This window comes from Convolutriloba macropyga, chromosome 11, assembly GCF_964194025.1.
Source record: "Convolutriloba macropyga chromosome 11, txConMacr16.3, whole genome shotgun sequence".
Lineage (NCBI taxonomy): Eukaryota > Metazoa > Xenacoelomorpha > Acoela > Convolutidae > Convolutriloba > Convolutriloba macropyga.
Window position 1 is genome coordinate 48127604 of NC_134478.1, and position 26252 is coordinate 48153855.

A 26252-nucleotide genomic window follows, 5' to 3' on the forward strand; every position below is an offset into this window, starting at 1 on the left:
CACCAAAAATATTCTATGAATTTGAATTTTTGCCTCAAGTAAATCATATGCCCTCATTCGAACACAACTTCGGACATAGTGCTGTGTAACACCACCCTTTAAATGGAGTGAGCTTATGTTCTGTTGAGTTTTTTTTGTAGATTGAGTTATAAAAGAGCAACTGAAATACGATTAACTTTTTTGTTTTCTTTTCATAGTATCTTACAAGATCATAAACGTGCAATGGACGTCCCTAGTCAAGACCGGCTGGTTATCTTGAAGGAATCTGTCAGATTCTGACAGATAGATGGTTATTTTCCAGAATCTGGTAGAAAAATGACAATCTTGCAAGAAAACGGTTCATCTGGCAGAACCTGCCAAAAGAATGGCTATCTTGCAAGATTCTGACAGAAAAAATGATTATCTTACAATATTCTGATAAGAAGGAAAGGGTTGGTTCTGGTTGAGCTGTATTTCAATTGGTTAATAATATCTAATTTGCTCAAATTAATTTCTCAGACAATTATTTTCAATACAGTTGTCTTGTCGATCTCATAAAAGAGTACAAGAAAATTTGAAAAAAAAATATTAAACAAATTATTGATAAAAAATACTTTATATGATGGTTTACTGAGTTACTTTTCCAAAAACTTTTATTGTTTTATATTTCAGGAAGACTACATACATGACATAAAATTTCTGCCACAATGAAATACGAACAATTATAAAAAACACTTTATCGTATTTCATCAGCTTTTCCAATGTTTGAATTTTTTATTGAAAAAATACATTCAAACTGAATTAGCGTTATATTGTTGCACAGATAACATCGATTGAGAAGTTCCCATAGAAGAATCAGTTCCAATGGTATTCTCAGAAAAGTTTTTACATTACAGGAGTTTTACAAAAAAAAATATCTTTCGTTAATCTGACAGAAAATAGATATTTCGTAAAACACAGGCATAGAAATGGTTATCTTGTAGGAATCTAACAGAAAAAACGTTACCTTGTAGGAATCTGTCACAAAAATCCTTATCTTTTAGGAAGCTGGCAGAAAAATGGTTATCTTGTATTAACCTGGCAGAAAATGGTTATCTTGTAGTAATCTGGCAGAAAATTGGTTATCTTGTAGGAATCTGGGAGAAAAAATGGTTATCTTGTAGGCATCTGGCAGAGAAATGGTTATCTTTTAGGAATCTGCCAGAATTTTCTGATAGAAGATGCATCATCTTGTAGGGATCTGCCAGAATCTGCCCGATTCCTGCAAGATAACAACCCATTCTCGACTTGGGGTAATTCTAATTAATTTCATTTACGAACAAAATGTTTTTCAATCTTTAAATATTTGAAATTCGGTTGAAGTTCAGTCTCAAAAATTAACTATAACTGCCAGTAAAACATCAATTTGTCCCAGAAAAATTTTTATTAGGAGAACATAATTACAGTTCCTAACACTAAAAAAGTAGTTCATCTTGAGTTAAATTCTTTATCGTAGTTTTAAAATTACTATTCTGAATCTTTCTTAAGCAAATGGGACTATCTTCTAGATAATATTTTCAAAGGACAAAAAATCTACAGACGAAAGTATTTCGATAATAATGGGTATGACTGTTTCGTTTGCTACTGTTTTTTATCAAATGAATTGATTTCCTGTAGCTCAACGAAAACAAGAAATTAATGATTTGCGTGAAAAGACAACATAATGAAAATTGGCTTCGAAATAATTTTTTGTTTTGTACGTAGTGTTAGTAGTAGGGGTGTCATTTTCCTGATCTCAAAAACCATAAGAGATTGTTGCAATTCTTAGACTTCGAGACACTGTTGCTTCTGAATCTTCGTCAAAACCACTTTTTTTTTAATGATTTATAGTTATGATCATGATAAAAATAGCCTCAAAATATCGTATTTTGCACATACATTGTTTTTAAAAACAAAAAAGAAAAATGGTTGCTATAATTTTTTCCAAAAGTCTCCATAATAAATGAATCCAGAGAGTCTCTAGTTGTTATCACATTTTGTGAGAAGGTGTAGCGATTAATGAAAACATGTTCTTAGAAGCACTACTGTTTCTTAAATTGAAACAAACCGCTTTAGTTCGAAGGAAGGCGTATTTGTAGCTAAAATAGGATAAATAATCGATTGAAACTGATTAGTTTAAAGTTGTGGTGATGCAATTCAAATGTTTCTAAAGAAAATCATTTCTGAGTATCACATTAAAATGATAGAACTGATAAAAACTCACCCCGCAATGATTTTTCGCTAAGGACGTAAGAAAAAAGAAAAAGCTCTCTTTTAAGTTTTGATTTAATGAGATCTGGTCAAACTTCAATTAAAGGAAAGTTTTCGTATAATATCTCCGAATATGAACAACAATGGACTTCAAAAATTAGCCGTACGCGTTCAATGAGACGAAGAAACACGTTTATGATCTGAAGATATCTTAAGCTTTTCAGACCAAGGAATTTTTTTTGATGTAAAAATTTCCCGAATCGCATTCTCACTTCACAAATTTTCGTATATAGCGTAACTTCATTTTAATGTTTCTGTTTAGATTAGTGAAAACATTAAAAAAAATAATGCAGGAGGAATTAGCTGAATTATTTTTTCATTAAGTGTTAACTGATATTATAAATAAGTGTCGCCTTTTTTAAGAAAAAAATTCTGTAATATGCGGGTCTTTCGTTAAAAATTTTTACGAAAAACCAGTAATAGGGTCAAATATAATTAACACAAAAATGGATAATCGAATACTGATTTGCAGGCCTCTATGGACAAGAGCACAAATAAATTCAATTTTGAGAGTTAATTACAAACATGTAGGCCTTCGAAAAGATTAACCCTGCATTTGAGCGTTTCTACTAAGATTTTACGAAGACTAGGAAACTATTTATTTAAAAACTGTGTGCTGAAAATATCAAACGAATACAATATTAATTTTTAGTTTCATTAATACTACCAAAAAGACTTCAGAAAAAACTGAGCTCAAGAGATTGCCGAGGAGGACTCGTTTTCAAAGCAACAAAAAAATTTTAGAAAATTTCAGGAGAGTTTTCACGAAAAAATTTTCAAAACTCTGTGACTCCTAGCCGCTTTTTTTGAAAAACTGTTTGTCGCCTCCTTTATATATTTTCCTGAAGCAAAACTTGTACAAATGAATGTTAATCTTGTTTAAACGAAGTAAAACCTTAAACGAAGTAACCTTCCATTGTGAACAATATCAACATTTAAAATACTTTTTAAAATACTTGTGTGCTTATAAATTAAGGTACGACACAAAGTAGTAAAATCCGATGATGCAAGACCCTTCCGAAAATGTGTGTGCGAAACTATTGCGAGAGAAGCCTAATTTAGTTTTTAGAAATGCTCAGAAACGGTATCAAATGACGAGACGCAGTGGCATATCATAACAATAATTTGAACATAAATTGGATCAATTTTCAATTTTGTTGCCCCCAAACTGGGGGTGTACTTTATGCCCTCCCCTTTTTAGTAACGTGCTATGGAAAATACATAATTTGCAACTGGGGGCATAAAGAACACTGGTGGGGGGAGGGGGTAGATCGAAAAATATATGCTTTGATCTTCTAAAAAGTATTAAAAAACAACTTGATTCTATCCTCAATTCTCAATATGTTTGAAACAAGCAAAACTGCGTTAAAATTTAACCTTGCGATCACAATAATGTTCACCAGAATTAATGCCACGTTAGAATTAATGAACAAAAGAAGCTTCATTTTATCTAAGTTCTAATCGGATTATGTTTTTGCAGTTGGCAGTTAATCATCTTAACTGTGAGCTTCACCCAATAAAATCTAAAAGCTTTCAACTTTTTAAGGTGATTAAATTCAGTCATTAAATTGTCATTATGTGAGATTTACTCCGGAAACTACGCAAAACATACTAAGTTGAAACAATGCAGATTTAATGTCAAATTTGTCGCAATTCATAAAAGTGATTGCTGTCGATTGATTTTTGTGAACATATTGAATTCGGCTAAATTCAACCATTGAATTACATCAAAATGTCCGATTCAAAGTAGAAGTCATTTAATAAAGGACAATCAATCTCTCAGAATCGAGTAACTTAGAGTTAACAGCAAAAAGCAAATGTACTGCAATATTGTAAAATCCCCCTTGTCGAGAATTTTTCTGAACATTATTTAAGAAAAGGAGCCTAATTTTCAAAAAATTCAGCGGAAAAACCACACCCCGGTGTCTTTTTCGTCACTCAATCCACTGGGATATTGATTATAACTCTTCGTATTTAATTGTTCCGACCACACTTGTGGGGGAGGAACTATATACTCAAATGGGTTTTTTTATTGTTCAGACAATTTTGGCCGATTGATATATTAATCGTAGAGAAATGTGTCACTAAAAAGCTCGTCCAATGTAGAGTTCGGAATTAAAAAGACTGTTTGAATTTCGTTTTTTTTTTCGAGGAGTCAAAGAGGTTTTAAGTTTTGTGAGAACACGTGATGTTTGGCATGTTTTGTTCACTTTTAGCATAATTTTTGTTCATATTGAGATTTTTTTCTATAAAAATATTAATTCAAAATAAAATTTTAAAAAACAATTGAAACAATTTTGTGTTGTCAACAGACAAAAGGCCATAAAACGGCTCATAAAGAAGATTCCTATAAAAAATTTGATTTCTGATTGAGAGCTGTTATTTTAAGAACCATTTCACATTTTTTTTCAAGTCACTTAGAGACTGGTCACTTTTCGAATCAACGTTCTGTTGGTGACAAATATCATTTACAGTAAAATGATGCCCAATGACCAAAAATTTCGTTTTCAAGGAATTTCTCATGTTTTTTTTATGGATGCGACTATGAGTTTGCGTAAATTTTATTTAAATTTTGATATTCTTTTTGAAATTTTAGTAAAATTTTGAAGTCCTATGGCAAAGACTCGTTGACTAGAAGTGGAATCAGCTTCCTTGAGAGCAGTAAGTGCACCTACGTAGAAATTTGATTGGACAGCTAATGGCTGTTAAGACTTTAAAAATAATTTAAAATTTTTTTTTTGAACATTTACAGGTGTTAAATTGTTTCTGTGAACTTTAAGTCACTCTCACTATTGACAAGGCCTACTTCTTTTCTACTGCGACCACAATTAAACTCAAAATTAACCCATTGGTTCAGAAAAGGCGTTCACTTGATCATAGGTAAGTTTTCAGAGAAAAATTTTTGGTTTTAAATGCCTCGGCACTGTCTTCTTGCTCTTTTCTAATGACTTTTGGTTTTCGCATACACCTTTTGCCCTTCTCATAGTTATACGACTTTTTGTGATGACTTTTTGATAACTTACGAATGACACAAATTATTGTCTTCCCACTGAGGCATGATTTATTAAAACTTATTATTTGTTGACTTCCGTTGAAATCTATTGAATTTTTATTTTTTGGCTTTGATATTATGGCTTTTCCGAAAAATTTTGTGGTTTCAAATTATTTGTTCATAATTACTGGTTGTCCTGAAGTTGAAAGGTTACAGAAAAAATTTTCATGGTTGTTGAAAAATGAAAGGAAAATGGAAAATTATTTTACTGAATATTTAATTTTTTAACCGCTTCGACACATTTCTCTCTCAATTTTTCCTGCCTGTTTTAATATTCTTTATGTAGTCCAAAAATTCTGAGAGATCCCATATGATTCTAAATGAGAGTAGAAAGAATGAAGTTACTCATTGCAGTAAGTTTACATCGAAAAACGTTAAAGATTATGATATTTTCTTTTCAAACATTTTTTAAAACTTTTTAGTTTTTGTTGTTGTATTTGTCAACTTGTGTCTATTTCTCATCACCGAGAGGCCCCGGCCACTTCCTTGTAACTAAAATATTGTGGTGTCTTTTGATACACGCTTAAGCGATGTTTTGTATGTTTGACAATATGCCTTTTAATAAAAGTTTTGTTAGTGGTCAATATTCGTGTTCCTTTTCTCTTTTTTAAGCACATTCGCTAATACCAGATCCAGATCCCAATGATTTTCAAATAAAGTCCATATGAACATACTTAATATTTCAGTATAATTTTACTTGAATTAGTTTAAATGAGATTTGAAATAAAAACGGAAAATTCAGATAACAGCGAAAGAATTTAATGGCGTCAATAATTTGTGTTTTAACCAATTGTTTGTAACCTTTTCAGTTTTTCTTCACCTTAAGTAGGTTTCTTTGGCGTATTCTAACCAAAGACAGTTTTTTGGTTTAGTTATAGACTTTTTTGTAAAGGTATCAAGATTTTTTTCCTTAAAAGCTCATGGTTTTCAAGACTTTTGAAAATAGTTTGTGTAAATATCTTTGGTTGGTTTTTGAACTTTACCTCATTTTCTGTTTTTTTGTCGACTTTTTGCCTAGTTTCTATAATACAAAGTTCCATCTGCTTTGTATTAACAAAATTGTTAATTTGCGCGGTTAAGGTTTTGATCGGATTGTATTTCGCCTTTATTAGGTGGTTTTAAGTTTAGATGTTGAATTTTTGCCGTAGGATATGTTTTGGTTTTTGCTCATATTATTGTTTGCTTTTTTCTCCCATAGTATCATTAATGACCGATCTTGTGAGCGCTTTAAGGAGGCATGGCATTATTTAATTTATTTAGTAATTTGTGTGACAATTGTTTTAATTTTTAAGATCTTTTTTTGATTTTCTCTTCATTTGGTTGACAGTTAAGTTAAAAATGTAGATGAGCGCGGGTCGGGACATCATGTGTGAACGCAAGTTAACGAGCCCCCTTGTTTGATTTTAAATTAGTAAAGCGTTTCCTAAGACATTATAGCTAGAACGTGCCAAGACGATGACAGAAAAGCGCTTAAAGTTCGGCTAGTTTCTTGCATAATTCAGTGGATTTCAGCACATTTCGCACAAAAAGTTCATTATTAATATTATATCAAATTAAATGGTAATGGTTTTGATGATTCAGTGAGGAAAAACGTTGTGCACTTAAATTTGAGCGAATTTCTCACAAATTTCCAAAATATTTCTGAGTCATATTCTGTTGGCATTTTGACGAGAATTTTTTGAAAAATTCAGCGCATTAATGGCATTTTAGCGCATTCAGAACATTTCCCAGGAAATACTGAGCTGAAATGCTGCCAGTATCTTGACGCGGTAATATAAATTCAGGAGTTTGAGAAATTTGTCTAATGTAAAATAATGAGTTCAGTTCAATGTTTAGATTTTTAAGTGTTTTTCAGCGTTCATTAAATGGTCTGAATTTTCTCTGGATTTGTTTTTGACATGATCAAAGTTTGCTCTGAGTCAATGTCTCTAGGCAATAGCAGTTGTTATTCAAAAAATTTTCAGGATTTATGGATAAAAGAATAAAGGAATCACCTCCTTGAGGTTACTAACCAATCAAAACCAAATCTGAATTAATAAAGGCTTTTGTGAGATACTTTTAACTACTTTGCAGTCATGACAGAATTTCGAAATTTTACAAAAAAATAAATTGTCACTGAATTTGTTCTGATTTTACTTTTCACAGTCTTACTGTCTGTCTAATTTTATAGCTATGCTGTGTTTTTGGAAATTCTAATACTGTATTGAGTATTGAGTCGGGAAGGTTAAAACAAAAAAAAGTATCTGGCCTAGTAAAATTTCTTCTCTGGCTATCTTAGAGACAATATATTTATTTTACTAAATACTTTCAGAAAGGATACGTTAAATTTACCAAACTCTTTTCAGCAATTTTCTCTAAAATATCTAAGATATCTCTTTTTTCTCACGATATCTAAGATAATTTACGTGAAAAGTTGACAAAACGGGCATTGTAAATTGTAAATAGTAACATTCCACTTGAAATACGTGTTAAAAACATCAAGAGAAACCGACAAGTACGACTGCGAAACATTAGTTCAACTTGAAGTGAGCTTATTGTCTCACTTATTTGCATATGAGCAAATAAGACGATTTTATCTCTCCAAGTGTGGATTTTTATCTTGCACTGCTTAAAATTTGATCTTTCGATCACAATAACGGTCAATAATGTTCAATAATGCGTTTTTTAAAGAACTTGTTTTTAATTGAACTGGTTTTTAATTGGTAAGTTCCAAAACATATTAAATTGCCGCTATAAACAATAAATGTAGATTAAAAAACATTTGCTTTATTTCTACCAAAATTGTGGCTGGAATTTCGAATGCAAAAATTTCAGGGAAGGTAGAATGATCTTTCATGAGCACTTGCACGATCTTGAAAAACGACCTCCATTCATTGGCAAAGATTTGAAATATCCATCTGTTTTGCGAGAGCTATGCAATATAATCGTATCCATTTTGAAATTGTCCGGTAAGGTAGCCTTCTAACTGAACGGTGTACGCAGTACAGAAGACAAAAAAATTCATGGACCATCACCCCTAGTCGAACTCAGAAGCTTATCTTGCAAGATCTTGCAAGATTCTTGCAAATAACGCTTATCTTGCAAGATGCAAGATTCGGATGCCTATCTTGCAAGAACCTTGCAAGATCCTGCAAGATAGACGTCGAAAAAAAGTTCAACAAAAAACTAAAATTTTAAAATCCTATCAACTCAAAGATCATTTTCTTTTATGAGTTCAGACCATCGACGGGAGCTCTCTGTTCAAAAGAGAAACTTCCATATTGCTTCTGCCTTCAATTACATATTTGAAAAACTCATTTCCGGCAAAATCGTTTTGCAGGGCGATAACCCCCCGCTCTTGTTTGTGATCCCTTAGCGCATTGGTCTTAGTTCTTTAGGGTCTTTTTTTTCTTTGGTGGCTAGGTCAGGTGCGCTCTTTCTGGAGCCCGGCAGTGCACCGACTTTAGTCATCAAAGAAGCCAAAATGGTCCACGCTCAAGCTATGACTAGATTTCCGGACGCCCATTTTGCAAGGGCCTGGCAAAAATCAGACGCTTATCTTGCAAGATTCTTGCAAGACTTCGACGCTTATCTTGCAAGAATCTTGAAAGAATTCGACGCTTGTCTTGCGAGAATTTTACAAGATCTACGATTAACTTGCAAGAATCTTGCACATCCGACGGCTATCTTGCAAGATCTTGCAAGAATCTTAGAAGATCTTGCAAGATGGTGCTTAATCTTACAAGACTTTTGCAAAATTCTTGCAAGATCTTGCAAGATAGCCGTCGGTATTAGACTAGGGAAGTTCTTAATTTCTTCAGCAACTCGATAAGTCTCTTTATATACAGAAAAACTGATTTATAGTTGGAAATCTCTGTACATCTTTTTAAAGTGTAAATTATTATTCAAAGCTGACAAATATTAAAGCAGTTGAAAAAAAATGATTATTTTGCAGCCGTTCTTCAGCCTTCAGCAATAACAAAATTGTTATAGTTTTTCCGGAAAAAAGCGAAGAAAGCCAAAACAATATGTTTCGAACTTCTTTCCGTGTAAGATATGCTTTTGGTAAAAAGTTTTTGTGACAATTTTTGTTGCTTATGGTTTAGTAATAATCTGTTCTTTTTGTGATGAAACAAAAAGAGATTATGTAAACTTTCTAATATTTAGTTCTGTACTTTTTTCCTGTTTTGGTTCCAGTTCGCAGCCTCCTTCAATCAACATACTTCTAAATAGCAACATTGGAAAACAGGAAGAAACTTTAGTGCGCTCGTAGCAGTTTTTGATCAGACTTTCGTGCGCACAAAGCACTGTCTGATTAGATTATATTGCGTTTTAAGTCACCTATGATCGGACATTAGTGCGTTCGAAAACTGCTCTCATTAGACTTTTTTTGGGTTTGAAGACTTTTTCAGAGATGTACGATGAGCAGGTGTTTTCTTCGGATCACAGGCCGCTTCGGTCTGGTCGCCTCAACGGGGGTTGCGCTTGCATCTATGCTTGTCCCGTATATGCTCTTACTACATTAAAAAAAGTGACGTATCATTTGATGTATCAAAATTATTATTTGTAAATGAGAGAACTTCAATGAGCTAATGATGATCAAATAAGATGATTTTGTGTCACGTTAACAGCTCAATTTATCTTAATTCTACAATGGCCGACTGCGATTAGGATAACATGCGGGTTAAACAAATGAGACATTTAAATGGCTCAACTAGCAGCAGCGTTGTTGGAGAACCCTTTAAACATCTCAATCGGAATCGGAAACACAATTGTCGAGTTCTTCTCAGCACTGATTGTGTTCAATGTCTGCAGGTACCTGAAAATTGCATACATGCATCTGTAAACTACTGTTGCGACGGTAGTTTGACTTCCCGAATCGGGTTTCGTTATTTATCTTGCAAAAAAAGAGCTTGAAAATTGAACATATACGTCAAACAAGAACTTGCAAGATAAAACACCTTTCCGGTCTCGAACGGGGTCTTTCCAGTTTCCAAGTTGGTCAAAATTGGTCAGCATTCAAATCAAAAATCCGGTCTTTTCCGATTATTTGCTGTTTTATTTGTACATGATGTTTTATTATGCACACAAACAAAAACACAACAACCTGGGAATTAAAGATTATTTCTTTGAGATTTGTTTTCTGTGAGATTAATAAAAGTATTTTCATAAAAACAGTCAAAGTTTTAAACAATAAGTTTTTTGGTGGGTCAAGTGGTTTCTGTGTTCTGTTCTACCAAAGTTCATTTAAATCATATTCACAACTTTAGCAATGATAGTTCAAGTCCTCGATGATACTGGAGAAGGCAAAACCAAAAAAATGGTATTATAAAACTTTAAAATATTCATTCTTAAAATGATATAATCTTCAGCTGTTTATTTATACGCAAACTTCATCATAAAAATGTAGAAACAATCGTTAACGACATTTTCTTGCGTGTTAAAACAACTGATAGGGAAAACGGGCATTTTTCCTGATTAAAAACCCAAAAATTATCATTACTTTCAAAAATTGTTTGATTGTTGACCAAACCTGGCCAACAATCAAACAATTGATTGTTGTTTGATTGTTGGCGTTAAATACATCCCGGCGTTAAATACATCAATAAATTAGATACAAACCTTAACTATTTTAGAACCAGGGTTTTCAAAAATCGCTTTTTTAAGCACCAACAAAACTTAGAGCAATTACGATCACTACAAATCCTTATAGCCAAAAACGTTTCGTTTAAAATTGTTTTCACAATCAGCTGTCCAACAGTTGAGTATATTTCCCAGGGAAGCTCAAGTCAAAAATTTATAATTATTTGGGTTTATTTAAAAAAAACAATAAACTCCGATGAGCCCCAACATTTACTTCAATCAAGTAACGTTAAAACATGCAAAAGAAATCATATTCGAATTATAACACTGTTACGCAACATTCACATGGGATTGATCATGTTCCGATCAATATTAATACAAGTCTGATTACATGATAGAATTGGGCGAGACTCATTTGGTAGCAAAACAAATGCAAAAAATTTTCACTCAAGTGATTTCGGTCTACGACGATAGGACTAGAGCCACAGTTGTAAAAATTGGATGATCACAGTTCAGAAGTCAGTAAGTAGTTTAAAAAAGGTATAACTAATTCAAAAAAAAATGTAGCTTAATAAGTTAAAGGTCTATTGGACCATTTCCTGGACACCTGAGCTCACTTACTTTTTTTCATGCTAATCAAGTCTCGTAATATCTTGTTTAAATTTTGCTTTAAACGGAAGAAACGTGGCCACAGATTTTCCCAGGATTTGTCAGTTCTTGACTGAGAGATGACTCAAAAATTGTATAAGATTGAAAAAGATGTGAAAACGGACCTCAGGGAGAATTGTCAAATACTTGCACGCTTAAATTAAACTTAGACCTGAAAAATCTGCTTTGAAAAGATAATTACTTGATAATCTGAAAACTTTCTTCTTGGACACCTTATTTCAATGCTTTCAGCTTATTCTGTATCCTCTTTAGGACTTAAAAAAGAATTCAAAAATCTTCAATACCACAAAATTACTGAACTCCGAGAGTGCGGTATTAAGCAGCTTACGGTGGTTCGAAATCTTGACCAGAGAGCTTTTTTAGCGGAGCGGAGTTTTGTTGATCGAAAAAGAACACTTAATAAGTCTGACCTCTTTTATATTGCCCTGTGGTTTAAAAAAAATTGCAAAAATTATCGAAAAACAATCTAGAAAACGCAATAACGGGTTTTTTCCAAATGAAAAGAAGTAAAATAAATTTTTAAAACCTCTTTTCATATGAGTCAGAAATCAAAACTTGAAAACTTGAAAACTTGAAAACTTGAGCTTGAAAACTTGAGCAACTTGAGTAAAAACAAGCAGAAACAATACCGAGAATATATACATGAAGTGTGTAAGTTTGGTGGAAGTTTTTATTTAAAAATTTAAATGTTCGATCTGCAAACCAAAAATTAGAAGATTTGAGATCTGACATCAAATACGGATCACCAAAAATTAAAACGCTCTTGGTCATCTCTTCAGCTTTCAAAGTGCAAAAACTCGAACTTATTGGGTATATAAAAAATTTCCGGGCCTCCGATTCATGAACTGACACTGTTTTTTATTCTTTCCTAAAAGATGCGATGTTTGTATTGAACTAGGTTATGTCAAGAGTTAGGCAACGCAAACTACGTCAGGAGAACGTTGACTTCTATTAGATATCTTCACTCAGAGCTTTGATCTTTTGCATAACTTTTGTGAGGCCTGCTTTCCTTTAATAGCATTATGATTGTGCTCAGCCTTAACGCGAATAAGTAGGCCATCTTGTGTACATACATACGGAAACAGGGAACACTGATTTTTTGATATTTTGAGCAATTCCAGGCAGTGGTAAATTTATTTGATCTTTTAACGTAAAACTCATACCCTGCCATAAACAATAATTCTTTGTCCTAAATGACTGAAGTCTGAAAAAATAAATTCGCACCGCTTTAATTTCGACTGGAGTTTTATCCTTATTATTCAGACTAATTAGAATTGACTGAAACCTAATTACTCAATCAATTATAGGAAGCTGAAAAACGGGTTAAAACAATGTAGGGTTGAATATTTTGTGGGATTAAATGATATAGGGGTTAAAAAATTGGGGTTAAAATATAGGGAGTTAAAGAGTAGGGATGAAAATACAGGACACCCCAGTCTCAAGCCCGAAAAAAATAAGCGGATTGAAAAAGAAAAAAAATGATACTTGAAATATATGAGCAAGTTCTTCTTGAAATGATTACTTGAGGCATTTTTCCGACAAAATATTTACTATTTAATTTTACCATGGACATTTTTAGCTCAAGCGGCAGCCGCATCCCTGACGGTATTATAATAATAAAACAAAACATGTAAGAATCTGACAAGCAGATTGCAAAGTTGAAAGGTCCTTTGCAATGTGAGACACAGGATTGAGCCCGTCAACTTCACATGTTTTCAGTGCATTTCAGCGATTTTCAGCGCACTATTATAAAGAAGTTTGACAAAATTTTTTGAAAAATTAGCGCATTTCAGCACATTTCATACAGTTTTAGCGCATCCTAGGAATCTAGCTAACTGAATATCCGAGTATCAAAATTTAGCGCAAGTAGCGCAGTTCCTAAAAATCAATGCGCCGAAACATCCATGCCCATTCAAGCTGGGAATACTGACCTCAACTGAAGAGCAGCTGGTGACTCATTGATGACGTCAGCAGCTTCTTTGAGTGCCCTGGATGCTTGTTGCTCTCCCTCGGCTGCTATCACTTTAGCCCTGGCCTCCCTCGCAGACTCTGCCTCTGCGGCCATTGACCTCTGCATTGTTTGGGGCAACAGAACGTCCTTGATTTCAACTCTCTCAACCTGAACTTAATTTGGGTAAACATCATGTCAAAGTGTGAATGAAATTAAATTCTGAGAAGTTTTTCCTAGCCTCTAGTTGACCGACAAAAGTTTAACAATTAATTGAGCATTGCGTTAGAATTTTTTTTTTCAATTTTTGCACTTTGAACCAGAACCCAGATCTACATAGGCTTGTTTTAATTTTTTGACGAACTTGCAATTTTCGAATTGGTCTGCAAAAATTTGCAATTTTTGAATTGGTTTGCAAAAATTTGCAAATCTGACAATAATCCTGAAAAATTTGCAAATATTTGCAAATTTGACATTACGTATGAACTAAGGTTTTCTTATTTAAATTTTAGAAGACCTTCAGTTATTGAGTGTTAATAGTTTGAAAGTCGCTTTCAGAAGTCGAAATTCATTTGATATGGTAATGCAGCCTAGGAAATTGTGATCTAGCCGCAAATATGGAAAAATAGTTATATTATGATGATAGTACGGTGATTTGATCAAGTCTTTGTGTTACGGTTTCACAAAGTTTGCGTTGTGCCTCCATAACTGCACTTGCAATTGCATCAGAAACAAATACTTTGAGAATCGGTTCGAAGGATGGACGTCAAATTGATAACCTGATCAGAGCTTCCTGGAAATTTTTCCTGATTGCAATGAATACCTTGATTCCCCACGAGTGGGTGGCCTCATCCACAATAGCCCTGGTCTGTCTCGTCAGTGACTCCCTCTGGCCCAGTATTTCGGTTAGGGTGTGCACACCCAACACATTCCTGCGTTAAATAACCAAAATAATACCTTTACAGGATCTGGCAATGGAAAAATTTCTTCTTAAATGATGATGTATTTTGAGAACTTCTTTGTGAAATACCTGTTTTTTTTGGAATTTTTCAATTTTTTGAAACAATAATATTTTAAAAGTTCGCAAATATGTTAAATTTTCTGATCAAAAACTTTGTGAAAAACTAATAAGGATATTGCAAGTTTGTTCGTAGGGTTCGATTAAAAAATGGTATAAAATGGTATGAGCTTTACACGTTTTATGTCATCAATTGTTGTTTTTATTTAGTTGTAGTATGGTACAGATGTTATTCATATATGTTTCATAGAAGCTATCCAGGATAACCGATCATGCAACTTTCTTTGATTTGATTCTGAGTAACTATACTATGTTATATATGATTTGTATTTCTTGGAGGTCATAAAAGAACAAGATCATACACAAATTAAATATTACTCTCAAGAAGTTTCAGTCATTATGCTCAAGTTACTGATACGGAAAAATCAATTAAAGATGCCAAACGTATAGATTTCTTTCTTTGTATTCATACTAGTTCATTAATGATTTGTATGATTTCTTAGTACTTATAAAAAGATCATTCAATAAGATTGAATGATGAAACAAATAAAGACATAAAAAAAGAAAAAAAAATCTTCAAAATGATACTAGGTCAAACATCATTTGCATGAATTCTTGGTAGTCATACAAGGATCATAAAGATTTTTAAAAAAATAATAAAAAAATAAAAATGGCCAAGTGTAGCTTCCTCAAATTCTTGGTAACACAAAAATTATAAACAATCACAGTTGGGATCATAAAGCATCATAAATAGTGAGAACTTTTCGTTGTTTGGGTGATATCAGAATCTATGATATTCCAGCAGCGTCTTTTTAGTGCCAGCCTTCAACAGCACTACAATTTCTTTCGTTTCACGCTATGATCACTTATGGTTTCTTTGGTTTCATACTAGGATCATATATGATTTCTTTGGTTTCTTAGCAGCATCATAAATGTTTTCTCTGATCTAGAAACCCGGGTCAAAGATTATACAACTTTCTTTGATTTCGTACTAGGTCATATATGATTCTTAGTAATCCCACTAGGTCAGATATGATTTGTATGAATTCTTGGTAGTCATACAAGGACCATATATGATTTCCTGGAAATCATACAGGGATCATGCAAAAAAAATTCAAAGACTAAAAACTGTATAATTTTGATTTTCCATTGAAGTTGAAAAAATTTCTTGGATATTATACAAGGTCATATATGACACATAATACATTGACTGGTGCCACAAATTCTCGTATAATGTAGTCACAGGACTTATTAAATTATTATATCGCATTTGCAACCCTTATTTGAGTCTTTGTGAGCGCTAAAAGAAAAACTTTGTGGTTTAAACGTATTCAGAAAACGAATTTGACGTGCTATGCAATTTTTTTTCTTGATTAATTTTTTTTTATAAATGAGCATTTATATGTATAAACTGGCTTCAGAGTATATCAAAAATTTTATTATCTGTTTGGACTTACTCTTTTATTTTGTGCCCAACTTGCAATTGATATTGTACGTTAGGGTCTTTTGGCGGATCACAATGCGATGCTGGGGTATCATATAGGTGATGCCCTACCGAATAAAAACAAAAAACTTAAATGGTTAAAGATTTTAGATAATAGATGTATGATTCCTGGAATTCGTACTATGATCATATATGATTTCGTTGGTTTCATACAAGGATCGTACTAAGAAATCAAGTAGGGACAGTATGAAATCATATATGATCCTTGTATGAAATCAAAGAAACTTCAACCCGGGAAGTAGCATACACTTTTTTTAGCGCTCTGAATCTCTTCAAGTTTCAAGAATAGCTGATTTACGATTTTTTTGATTTCATGCTAGGGTCATATATGAAAATCTGAATTTTGTACAGGGATCATATAGGAGCTCTTTGTTTTCATAATAGAAACGTACAAAGAAAGCGAAAATGATCATTATGAAATCATATACGATCCTTGTAGGGAATCAAAAAAAAGTTAACCCCGGAAAACCAGAAATAAATATTAGTGGAAGCTAGCATAACTTGTACATTTTTTTCATGATTAAGAAGGCTCCAAGCGCAATCCATAGATGTTTAAAACATTAGTATTCATGATCTCATGAACTTAATTATTAAACAGTCTCTAGGTCTGAGTTGATTTTTCATTGGAAATTTCACTTGCAAAGTTTCCTTTAGGGACATTAGCTCAACATAAAGCGCACCTGATCCATTGAGCTCAAACCGTAGCCAGTAAACTGTTTTTAATTCCTTTTAATTCCTAATCAAAAATTTTATTATCTGTTTGGACTTACTCTTTTATTTTGTGCCCAACTTGCAATTGATATTGTACGTTAGGGTCTTTTGGCGGATCACAATGTGATGCTGGGGTATCATATAGGTGATGCCCTGCCGAATAAAAACAAAAAAACTTAAATGGTTAAAGATTTTAGATAATAGATGTATGATTCATGAACTTAATTATTAAACAGTCTCTAGGTCTGAGTTGATTTTTCATTGGAAATTTCACTTGCAAAGTTTCCTTTAGGGACATTAGCTCAACATAAAGCGCACCTGATCCATTGAGCTCAAACCGTAGCCAGTAAACTGTTTTTAATTCCTTTTAGCCCCTTTTTAGCTGATAAGATACGTTATTTTGTATTTTCATATATGTGTGGATAAATTCAAATAACCCTGTATGATTTGACTGCATTTTTGCTGAGGTTTTCTTACACCAATCTCCTCTACACTGATGTATCGATCAAATTTTGTGTTTCTATGGAGTTAACTACAATCAGCCACATGACTCGGCTTTTACTAATTTACTTGGATCCGTCGATGATTTTTTTCAAGGAAAATTCACTCGTCCATCGATGAATTTAATTAACTAGTTTAGTGAGTCAACGCTGATCGATCGATACAAACAAAGGGGGCCTTATCCCGGGAAGTTAGGCAGAATTCCCCCATACCTGAGCGTAGTTTCGGCAAGCAGTTTTGTAGATGCCTTTGCGTCTAAGATATTGTTGACAGAAGCGACTGGATCATCCACTTTGAAGTAGACCACAGCATCCACTGCCACTGACACACTGTCCTTAGACAGAATCTCCTGCCTCGGCAGATTCAGACAAACCTAGGATATTGAAAAAGGTGGTCAAGGCAAAAAAAGTCACATTTTAAAAAGAATTTTTTTTTGCGTTTTCTTAATCGGACATATTAGAAACTTGCTTTTTCAATTACAGGCATTGTGGAAAACTCTGAGCAGTTTATAAGCAGAATAATTGACCAAACAATCATAATTGACAGCCTATAAAATACCATGATCAGTATTTCAGAATTGCGATTTCACGGAGATGTGCTCCATGAGTATAACATTACCCGTGCAGAAAAAAATGGCAAAATTACAATTTGACAAAACAAGATAAGTGGGAATTAACATGGACAAGATAAAAAATTCCCAGCAACTTTACGGTGAAGGCTTTGAAATTCAATCCAAAAATTCAGCGCAAAATTATATAAATGTCGCCTCTTCTACCTCCGTGCCACCATAGCTTACTTTTCTCGAAATGTATTATATAAATTAGTAAGCACCACGGACCTTACATCGTGGTAAATTCGTTGAATCCGATGAAATGGGTGTGAAAACAATCGTAAGTTGTAGCAGAGAGAATATATCATTACAGGAAAAGTTTCTCGGTTTCTCGTTTTCTCGTTTTTAAGCATATTTTCACGTAGAAAAGGGCACATTCTAATACATTTTATTATTTAATTTCAAAAAGGCTCGAAACTAATAGAAAATATCCATTGTACGATCAATACAAAGGCAAACCAAGCACAATCAACCTTAAAAGTTGTTGAATTAAATACGAACAACACGGAAGTTATCGTTGAGACAAGAAACCAGTGCCCGAAAATTTTTCAAGACTTAGAAAACTTAATTACACCTCAGAATAATTGTTACCATACCAGAAACCTTGTTGACTTCTGTCAATAAAAACTATTGTTTGAGACTTGGAATTAATTTTTTTCCCGGGTCAACGACTATACAACTTTTTTTTCTTCGTACTAGACCATATATGATTCGTAGTGATCATAATAGCTCATATATGATTTGTATAAATTCTTGGTAGTCATCCAAGTACCATATAAGATTTCCTAGAAATCATACAGGGGTCATACAAAAATATATGACACATAAGACATTGGCTGTTACCACAAATTCTCGTATAATGTAGTCAGAGGACTTAATAAATTACTATATCGCATTTGCAATCCATTTTGATTATTTGTCTGCTCTAAAAGAAAAATTTTGCAGCTTAAACATATAAAGAAAACAAATTTGTCGTTATATGCAAATTTTTTTTCTTGGTTATTTCAACAAATGAGCATTTATAAGTATAAACTGGCCTCAGTGTATGTCAAAAATTTTGCTATCAATTTGGACTTACTCTTTTATTTAGTGCCCGACTATCCAAATGATATTGTAGGTTAGAGTCTTTTGGCGGATCAAAAAGTGATGCCGGGGAATCACATAGGTGACGCCCTACCAAATAAAACCAAAAAACATAAGTGGTGAAAGATTTTCGAAAAATAGATGTATAAACATTTTATTAGTAGCTCGCTGATATGAAGCCTAAAGTTACTGATGAGATTCCTTTGGTCAAAGATAAGACTCTTGGTTCCTTACATAATCGGCGCAAAATTCATATTTTATACGTAATACCTCAACGTGCCATGAAAAGTTGAAAAAAATCCATTTTTGGTTCGGTTACGGAGCTCACATATGAGACTCAGCAATTGTCGAAATCCAACCCTGAAAACTAAACAAGCATTAAACTTTGAATTTGTTAAGGAACAAAACTAACAACGCTAAACAGGTTAATTAAAATCAACGCTAAAATTTAGGCATCGAATTTGCTCTACGATAAGGAACGCTAAAACTGTTACATTTAGTCCTGTAATCTCTAGGGTCTAGGGTCACTCTTGGAATCGCTAAATTTACATAAGATCTTTGCTTAGAAACCTTAAATTTATGCAAGAGATACGCTAGGTGAGGCTAAACATGTGAAAGAAACACGATTAGCAACGGTGATGTTCGCTTTTCAACACTTTCAGCGTTGACTTTACATAAAATTAACGCAATCCCCGCCAGTCTAGCAAATAATTAATTGCGTTTTTCAGCATTGACGCCTTGGCCATTGTAGCTAATGAATAGTTAAGTAAAGATCAGCTGAAATTACTGGATGTTGTGTTTTAACTAAATCTATTTTTGAGAGAAAATTGGAGGCCATAGTTGCAGAGAATTGAAGTTGAAACATAAGCAATTTCCATGTGATACCATTGTTTTTGCGACCACGATTTAAAATCAGTTTTAGTAAAATGGTAAAGTTTTATTATTTCGATGATGTGGTGAAAGATGGTTTCTCCAATACATTTTCCAGAATTAGCTAAGCTCCGAGACCAACTATATTACTAAAGTCTTGAAAATGGTCTGGAATTGTCTGGAATTGTTGAGATAACATTTCGGTCTGGAACGACTGATCAAAGATGGCTCGGAGCACACATCAACAGAAAAAAAACATCGAGCGAATGAGAACCTGACCTGAGATCAGTTTGGTCCACAAGATTTTGATTAAACTTCGGCAAAAGTTAGGTTGTTAACACAAAATTATTATAAAAGCCAAAATTCATGATTGCAGTAAAAAGAACATACCGTTCGTAGGTCGATGACTGTAATCGTATCAGTACATGGGATCATAAAGAACATTCCGGGTCCAAATCCTTTTCCTCCCATCAATCTTCCCAATCTGTAGATCACAGCTCTCTCATACTCCTGTCACGTGACCAGAAAGTGATATAATTGTATCTATTCATTTTAAATTTTTCTCTTTAAAAAATTGTGTATTTCATTACACGAGAAAAATCGTATGGTATGACTCGAGAGAGTTTTAGAGTGTTATATGTCAAAGCAGAGACACAAAATGATTTGGTTGCCTTAAAAACAAAACGCGCAGTCAAGAAGTGACATAAGAAAAGCGGAAATAATATGTGGGCGTGAACAAGATTCAAGGAATGAATCACGTGACCAAAAAATTTTGAAAGTTGCGCCAATTGACCAAAGTCAGAAACGTTTTAAAAACAAATCATAACTGTAAAGAAATGCGTCTGATGAAGAACTTGAGGGAGTGCTCATGGACGTCCTTGTGAAACTTGGATTTTTGTCAATACCCTGGCAGATGTCCATAAGTGAAACATTTCTACCCCAATTTATTCTCATATCAGTGCCCTACATTTGAATCAAAGTGTCAAATATTAGGGTTATAATATGAGCTCTGAAACAAATCACAACTCTTATAGAGGAGGCTCGATATTTGCTAAATCTACACGGTTAAACGCACTAGATGAAGTCTGAAAAAAAACTGTTGCATAGTCTTCTGAATGAAAATTCGACACTGACATAGTCTTTTTTGAGAAGAATTATTAACCTAGAGCCATTCTATACTTGTAATGATCGAATTATTTTACTGAATTTCAAATTATCCATCTGCGCCGATTAAGATGAAAATTTTAATTGAAGTCAATTAATTTTTGCTGAAAACCTAATGGTATCTTCGACTGCCTTGGATCAGGACAAAGAAATTACCTAAAGTAAAACTTTCATCGTCTCCGGCCTTAATTTTTTGGGGCTACAAGATAACTTGAAGACCAAAGAATTGGAAAAAAAGTTCATTTGAATTTTCAGCGAAACCTTGATCCAAAAAATTAATTAGGCTAGATTAGGTTCCACCAATAAAAACAAAATAAATAGAACCATGTTGTTCTTTGCATGTCAATGGTGAAAAATTGTTGCACAAAAGCTGAAAATTGGCAAAATTATACAAAAACACTGTTGTAAATCTCTAGCTTTAGCGTCTTTAGCTTCAAATTTAGCGTCTCTAGCTCTTTTGCAGGAAATTGCAATACCCACTAATTGGGATTACAACCCCTAGACAACTCTCTAATAAGATCGAGTCTATATTGTTGGCTCTTACTCAAGCAGTTATTAGCCAGACATCAATGTAAGAATTTGATGCTTTAGACTTTTTTGATTTTTTTCACGATATATTTGTCGACTGCCTCAACGGGAATGGCACGCTTTCATCTAGTATTGTGAAATGGATACCATTGCACGACTGAGCTCCTACGGCGAATTAACAATGCGATTGAAAGTTTTCATAGAGGTTTTGAATCGATGTTTCGAATAACCAAGTCCAATTTTGTTGGAAATTCTTGGAGGCCTTACGCAGACAACAAGCGTTTCAAGAATTTACCGTGGCATAACAAAAAGGGGGACGCACATTGCTATAGAAAATGAGAAAAACGGTAGAATAAAACGAATTGTTTTTGCCGCACACGAATATCAATAATTAGAGTATTTGCGAGCAGTCGCTTATTTATGTCATTTTGAGAGAACCTTTGGTCTTTTGCTTTTGATCTGTGCAATTGTTTTGTAACAAAACTCATTGAATTCAATTAGATTGATGCTACAGATTTTTGACAGTCAACAGACGGTTTATTTTCTTAGGAATTTTAATCCTCGGGGGTTTGTTTCCGTGGGTTTTTTTCTATCTAATTTGCTGGTTTTTTTCCGTGGTTCTTTTCCAAAACCACTCTGATCAGACTCCCATATCCAGATTTCAAGTGTAGAACCAAAAATTTTGCAATCGGGCGTGTCTGAGAAAAACACAATTCGGTTAGGAGCTCAACTTTGCCTGGGTCTAAGTCTTTCAGAAGTTTTATTTAAGCTCTGCGGTGAAAAAAGGTGACCAAATTTTTTTCACTTCAAGACGTCCACGTGTTCAGCGGATCTGAGCTGCTGGATGGAAGATGAATCTTTTTGAGATCCTGCACCTTTAACTTACAAAGATTATTTTTCTTTTTGTAAATAAATCAGATCGACTGCGCTTCACCGTAAAATATATGTGTTTATTTTTTTGTAAGATTAATGGCCATAAAGGGTGAAATGTCCGTTTCCACGCATGAAAATTTCGACACTACTAACAGAATACTGAGAAAAAATGGGATCTTTTCCGTTTGTTTACCCCATCTTAGTGGGTGCATAGTATTTGCAACACCCAGACGCATGTACAATGTTTTTGCATAATGAATTACGAAGTAATAACACGTGGTATGTAACTGGGTGTGCATAACATACTGGGGGCACAAAATCACTACTAAGAACTGCAAGGTTTGCGAAAGTTCACTGCTAAAAATGTTCACTGTCTTTGAACTCAAAAATGGCAACCATTCCCTGCATTCACCGCAATTCTTACGTTTTTAGCAGTGACATCTCAACCCCCGGGCGAGGGGGGTATTTTCATATTGTTAATCTCAGAAAATTATTTTTATAACATAGTTAAAAATTTGATGCGTATCACTTTCCTGCACAATTCGGATGCAGAAGAAGATGGTGACTGGGAATGTGATTATGATGAGAAAATAGGATAGAAAAATCAGAACAAGACTGCAGCAGTTGTAATTCGTTTCCTGATCAGGCGCTGAAACATAATAGAGCAGGCATCAAACATTGCTAGGACAACTGTACATTAATAAGTCCAATTTGGGCGGTGCACTTTTATCTCAGCCCGGAGACGTTATGTAATAAATTATGAAAAAAATGGACTGACAGTGACTGAAAAAATAATTCTTACATAATTATCCAATGAATTATCAGCGCTCTTTTCGCATAAATTCGGCAGTTGCAACATTTCTAAAGTGGATAGTTATATAAAGTCCCCAGTTAAGTCTCAAACCGCAATTCTTGAATTGACAGCCTATTCTTCTTCTATTGTGCCGTCAGCCCGCAGATTTCGACTATTTCGTCTGATTTCGACTATTTATAACGATCCCTTAGGAATTAAAAATTCAACATTTTGGCAATTTACATTATTTTCACAATTTGAGCAAATTACGCAATTTTTGTATTTTGTATGTTCGCTTTTCAAAGTTTTCACACATTTACGACATATTTTCCCCAATTTCCTTACAACGTCCCGTGTTGATTTTTTACACCAAAAAGATGTCAGATTAGGGGGCTAATCAGAGGAATTTTTAGCCAATTCCCCTCAAAACTCCCACAACATTTTTTTTGGGAAGAGGGGTAATAGGGAGTAAATCAATGCAAGAGTGGAGTGTAATGGGGTAATTTTGGGGAGTAAAATGATGCAAGCGTAGGGGATCATTAAACTCGCAACCTCTGTACCCTAAACCAGTTCTTGACAGCCCGTCTATATGAATCTACTCCCCATTACCCCCGTTAACCCACTTATCTTACATCGTTTTATACCTTTAAAAATACCCCCTAGTCTTACATCTTTTTGGGAGCTAAAATTGGGGGGGGGGTAAAATCTAAAAATCCCCCCAAACAATACCCCATTTATCCCCCTATTTTTACATCGTTTTACCCCCTGAAAATACCCCCTTGTCTTACATCTCTTTGGGGGTTAATTTTTGGGGGGTAAAACCTAAAAATTACCCCCATTACCCCGTAATCTTACATCGTCTTACCCCACATAGACATTTACCCCGCATAAACAATTACCCCCTACTCTTATATCCGTTTGGGGTTTATCAGGGTTGTGATTTTGACACGGGGTACAATATTTGAGAACAATTACGAGATGTTTGTTTTTAAGTTCTCGAGGTGTTAAAACGTACTGCTTTCCGGTAGTGGTAAATGTTTTAAAATCATTTTTAGTGCGTGAACAAAAACAATTTAAGCGTTCAAGCTTTTTTTTGACATTCATAAAGATCGGAAACTATAAAAAAGATTATATTGAAGTGTGTCAACCACTAGTGAGCATTGCAATGAACTGGTGTTAACTTTTGAACGTTTTTTTGTTATATCTTTGTCTGAATTATCTTCTACTTTACTTTTTGCTGAATTTTACTTTCAATTTTTTAACAATAAGATTAAACAATCATCAAAAATGGTTTTTAGCACATTTAGCACCAAGAAAAAAATTCACTACACTTTGATAGCAAACCGCATAAATTCTGTAAAAATTCTGGATTTCTGAAAACCTTTCTTTCTCCAGGAGAACATCGGAGTACTGTTTCTTATTCAATTGGTTTGAAACTTCCATTGTTTTTAGACGTTATTTTGATGCAAAGTTGCTGTTCTTTACTAAAAAAGAAGAATTGATTATGTTATCAGACCACAGTGACATTGCAATCTAGAAAGTATTAATAACTAAAAATTTTGATCCGGCCATTCAGGCAAACTATTTTCGTAGGAAATTTGACAAAGTTTACAGGGGATATTTTAAAAAGTTGATTGCACTTTGCAAATCAATATTGTCAATTTTTGGCAATTCTAAGTGAATCTTAGCTCAGTATTCGAAAGATACAAAGTCGAACTTCGCTAAAAGAGACCAATTTTGAACTCTCACCTAACTTTGAACTCTTGCTTGACGTTCATTACGCTGCAGATGGTACATTTCTCGATTAAGTCTTCTGAAAAATTTCAGTGTTGTTCTCAATCATATGTTAGGGTTATATTTGCAAAACTTATCCCTGTCTTCCTTACGCGCAATTAGTGCTATAAGGGCTTTTTTTCTGAAACTAATCACCAGTTAGGTTTTAGATCTGAAAAACACGCAGGTGACTACAGTAGATATTAGATACTGTTATCGTCAAAATTAGATACATTAGGCAACAAAATGGAGCTCATGGTCATCAGTGCCAGTAAGGAAAACTAGTTCAGGATTGCTTTTATATCGGAAATTTTTTGCCATATGCCTGTTTTGAGCAAAAGTGAGGAGCGTTGACAGTTGTTTACAGCCGTTATCCGAGTTTACCGTAACAGTTGTCAAGACATTTAGTTTTTTTTCGAAATGATGTCTAATTTTGAGGATTACGGTATATAATTACGGCTTCCAACGGCGCATCAGTTAGAACGAAATGAAAGAAAATCCCTTGCAATACAAGTGTGGATTAAAAAAAAATTTGCCAATTTGTCAACTTGGCATATCATGGCTCACATGAACGTTTGAAACAGCAGTGGGTCTCAGGTAAACTATATAAATGCGAGCAAGAAAAATCATTGGAAATGGTAATTTTATCAGTGCGTATGGGTGACAAAATTCATGCGCGTTTGTCACTGTTGACAAAAGGTTAATATATCATTTTTATTTTAATTTTTGATCGTGAACCACAATTATGTAAAAAAAGGCACAGAGGTACTGTCGAAAGGCTCAATAATTCTAAAAATTTAATGTACCATGTTAGCCGAGATATAAAATAGCCGTATTTTAAAGCGTACAGGGTTAATTTTGCTTGTATTCATCCGCGCTTCACCCCCCCCCCCCCCCCCCCAGGTTAATTCTCGCTTTTTAACCTGGTTTTTGTTGTTCAGCAATTTGAACTCGTGTGTCGGAAGGTCCCATATTTTGATACGAATGTGGTTGGTTGTAGTCACTCGACATCGAATATCGGATGTTGCAATGAAAACTAAGGAAAAGTCACAAAATATCGATTTACTGTCCTCTAATTTGCTATAAAGGTATTTTAGTTGTTGTAAATGCGAGTGTTGCAATTAGTTTGAGTTGAATGATATTTGTTATTTTGTTGCTTTGAAGTCAACAAACCAAACGCAGATTTATATTAGCATTAATTTGTAGCGTAGATCGCAAATAATCAAGATTCACGCCGAAAATAAGATGAGGCATTTGATGTTGATATTGTTATTCAGTTCGGAACTAAACATTGGAATTAAGTTAATAGTTAAGATTGGCAGGTT

General features: G+C 33.8%; 2 protein-coding genes across 2 annotated transcripts in view; both read right to left on the reverse strand.

Moving 5' to 3' along the window:
* The window catches only part of LOC142349733 (U6 snRNA-associated Sm-like protein LSm8), a 176648-nt gene that overhangs the window by 72918 nt on the left and 77478 nt on the right, over positions 1-26252 (reverse strand). The gene's annotated exons all lie outside the window — the stretch shown is intronic.
* LOC142349653 (stomatin-4-like) lies at positions 9841-26084 on the reverse strand. Its single transcript, XM_075401370.1, has 7 exons — positions 25851-26084; positions 22893-23010; positions 20187-20304; positions 17446-17606; positions 14323-14431; positions 13483-13670; positions 9841-10118 (listed from the first exon to the last, which is right to left on the reverse strand). The coding sequence occupies exons 1-7, from the start codon at positions 25936-25938 to the stop codon at positions 10010-10012; spliced, it is 891 nt and encodes a 296-aa protein (XP_075257485.1). The 5' UTR covers positions 25939-26084; the 3' UTR covers positions 9841-10009.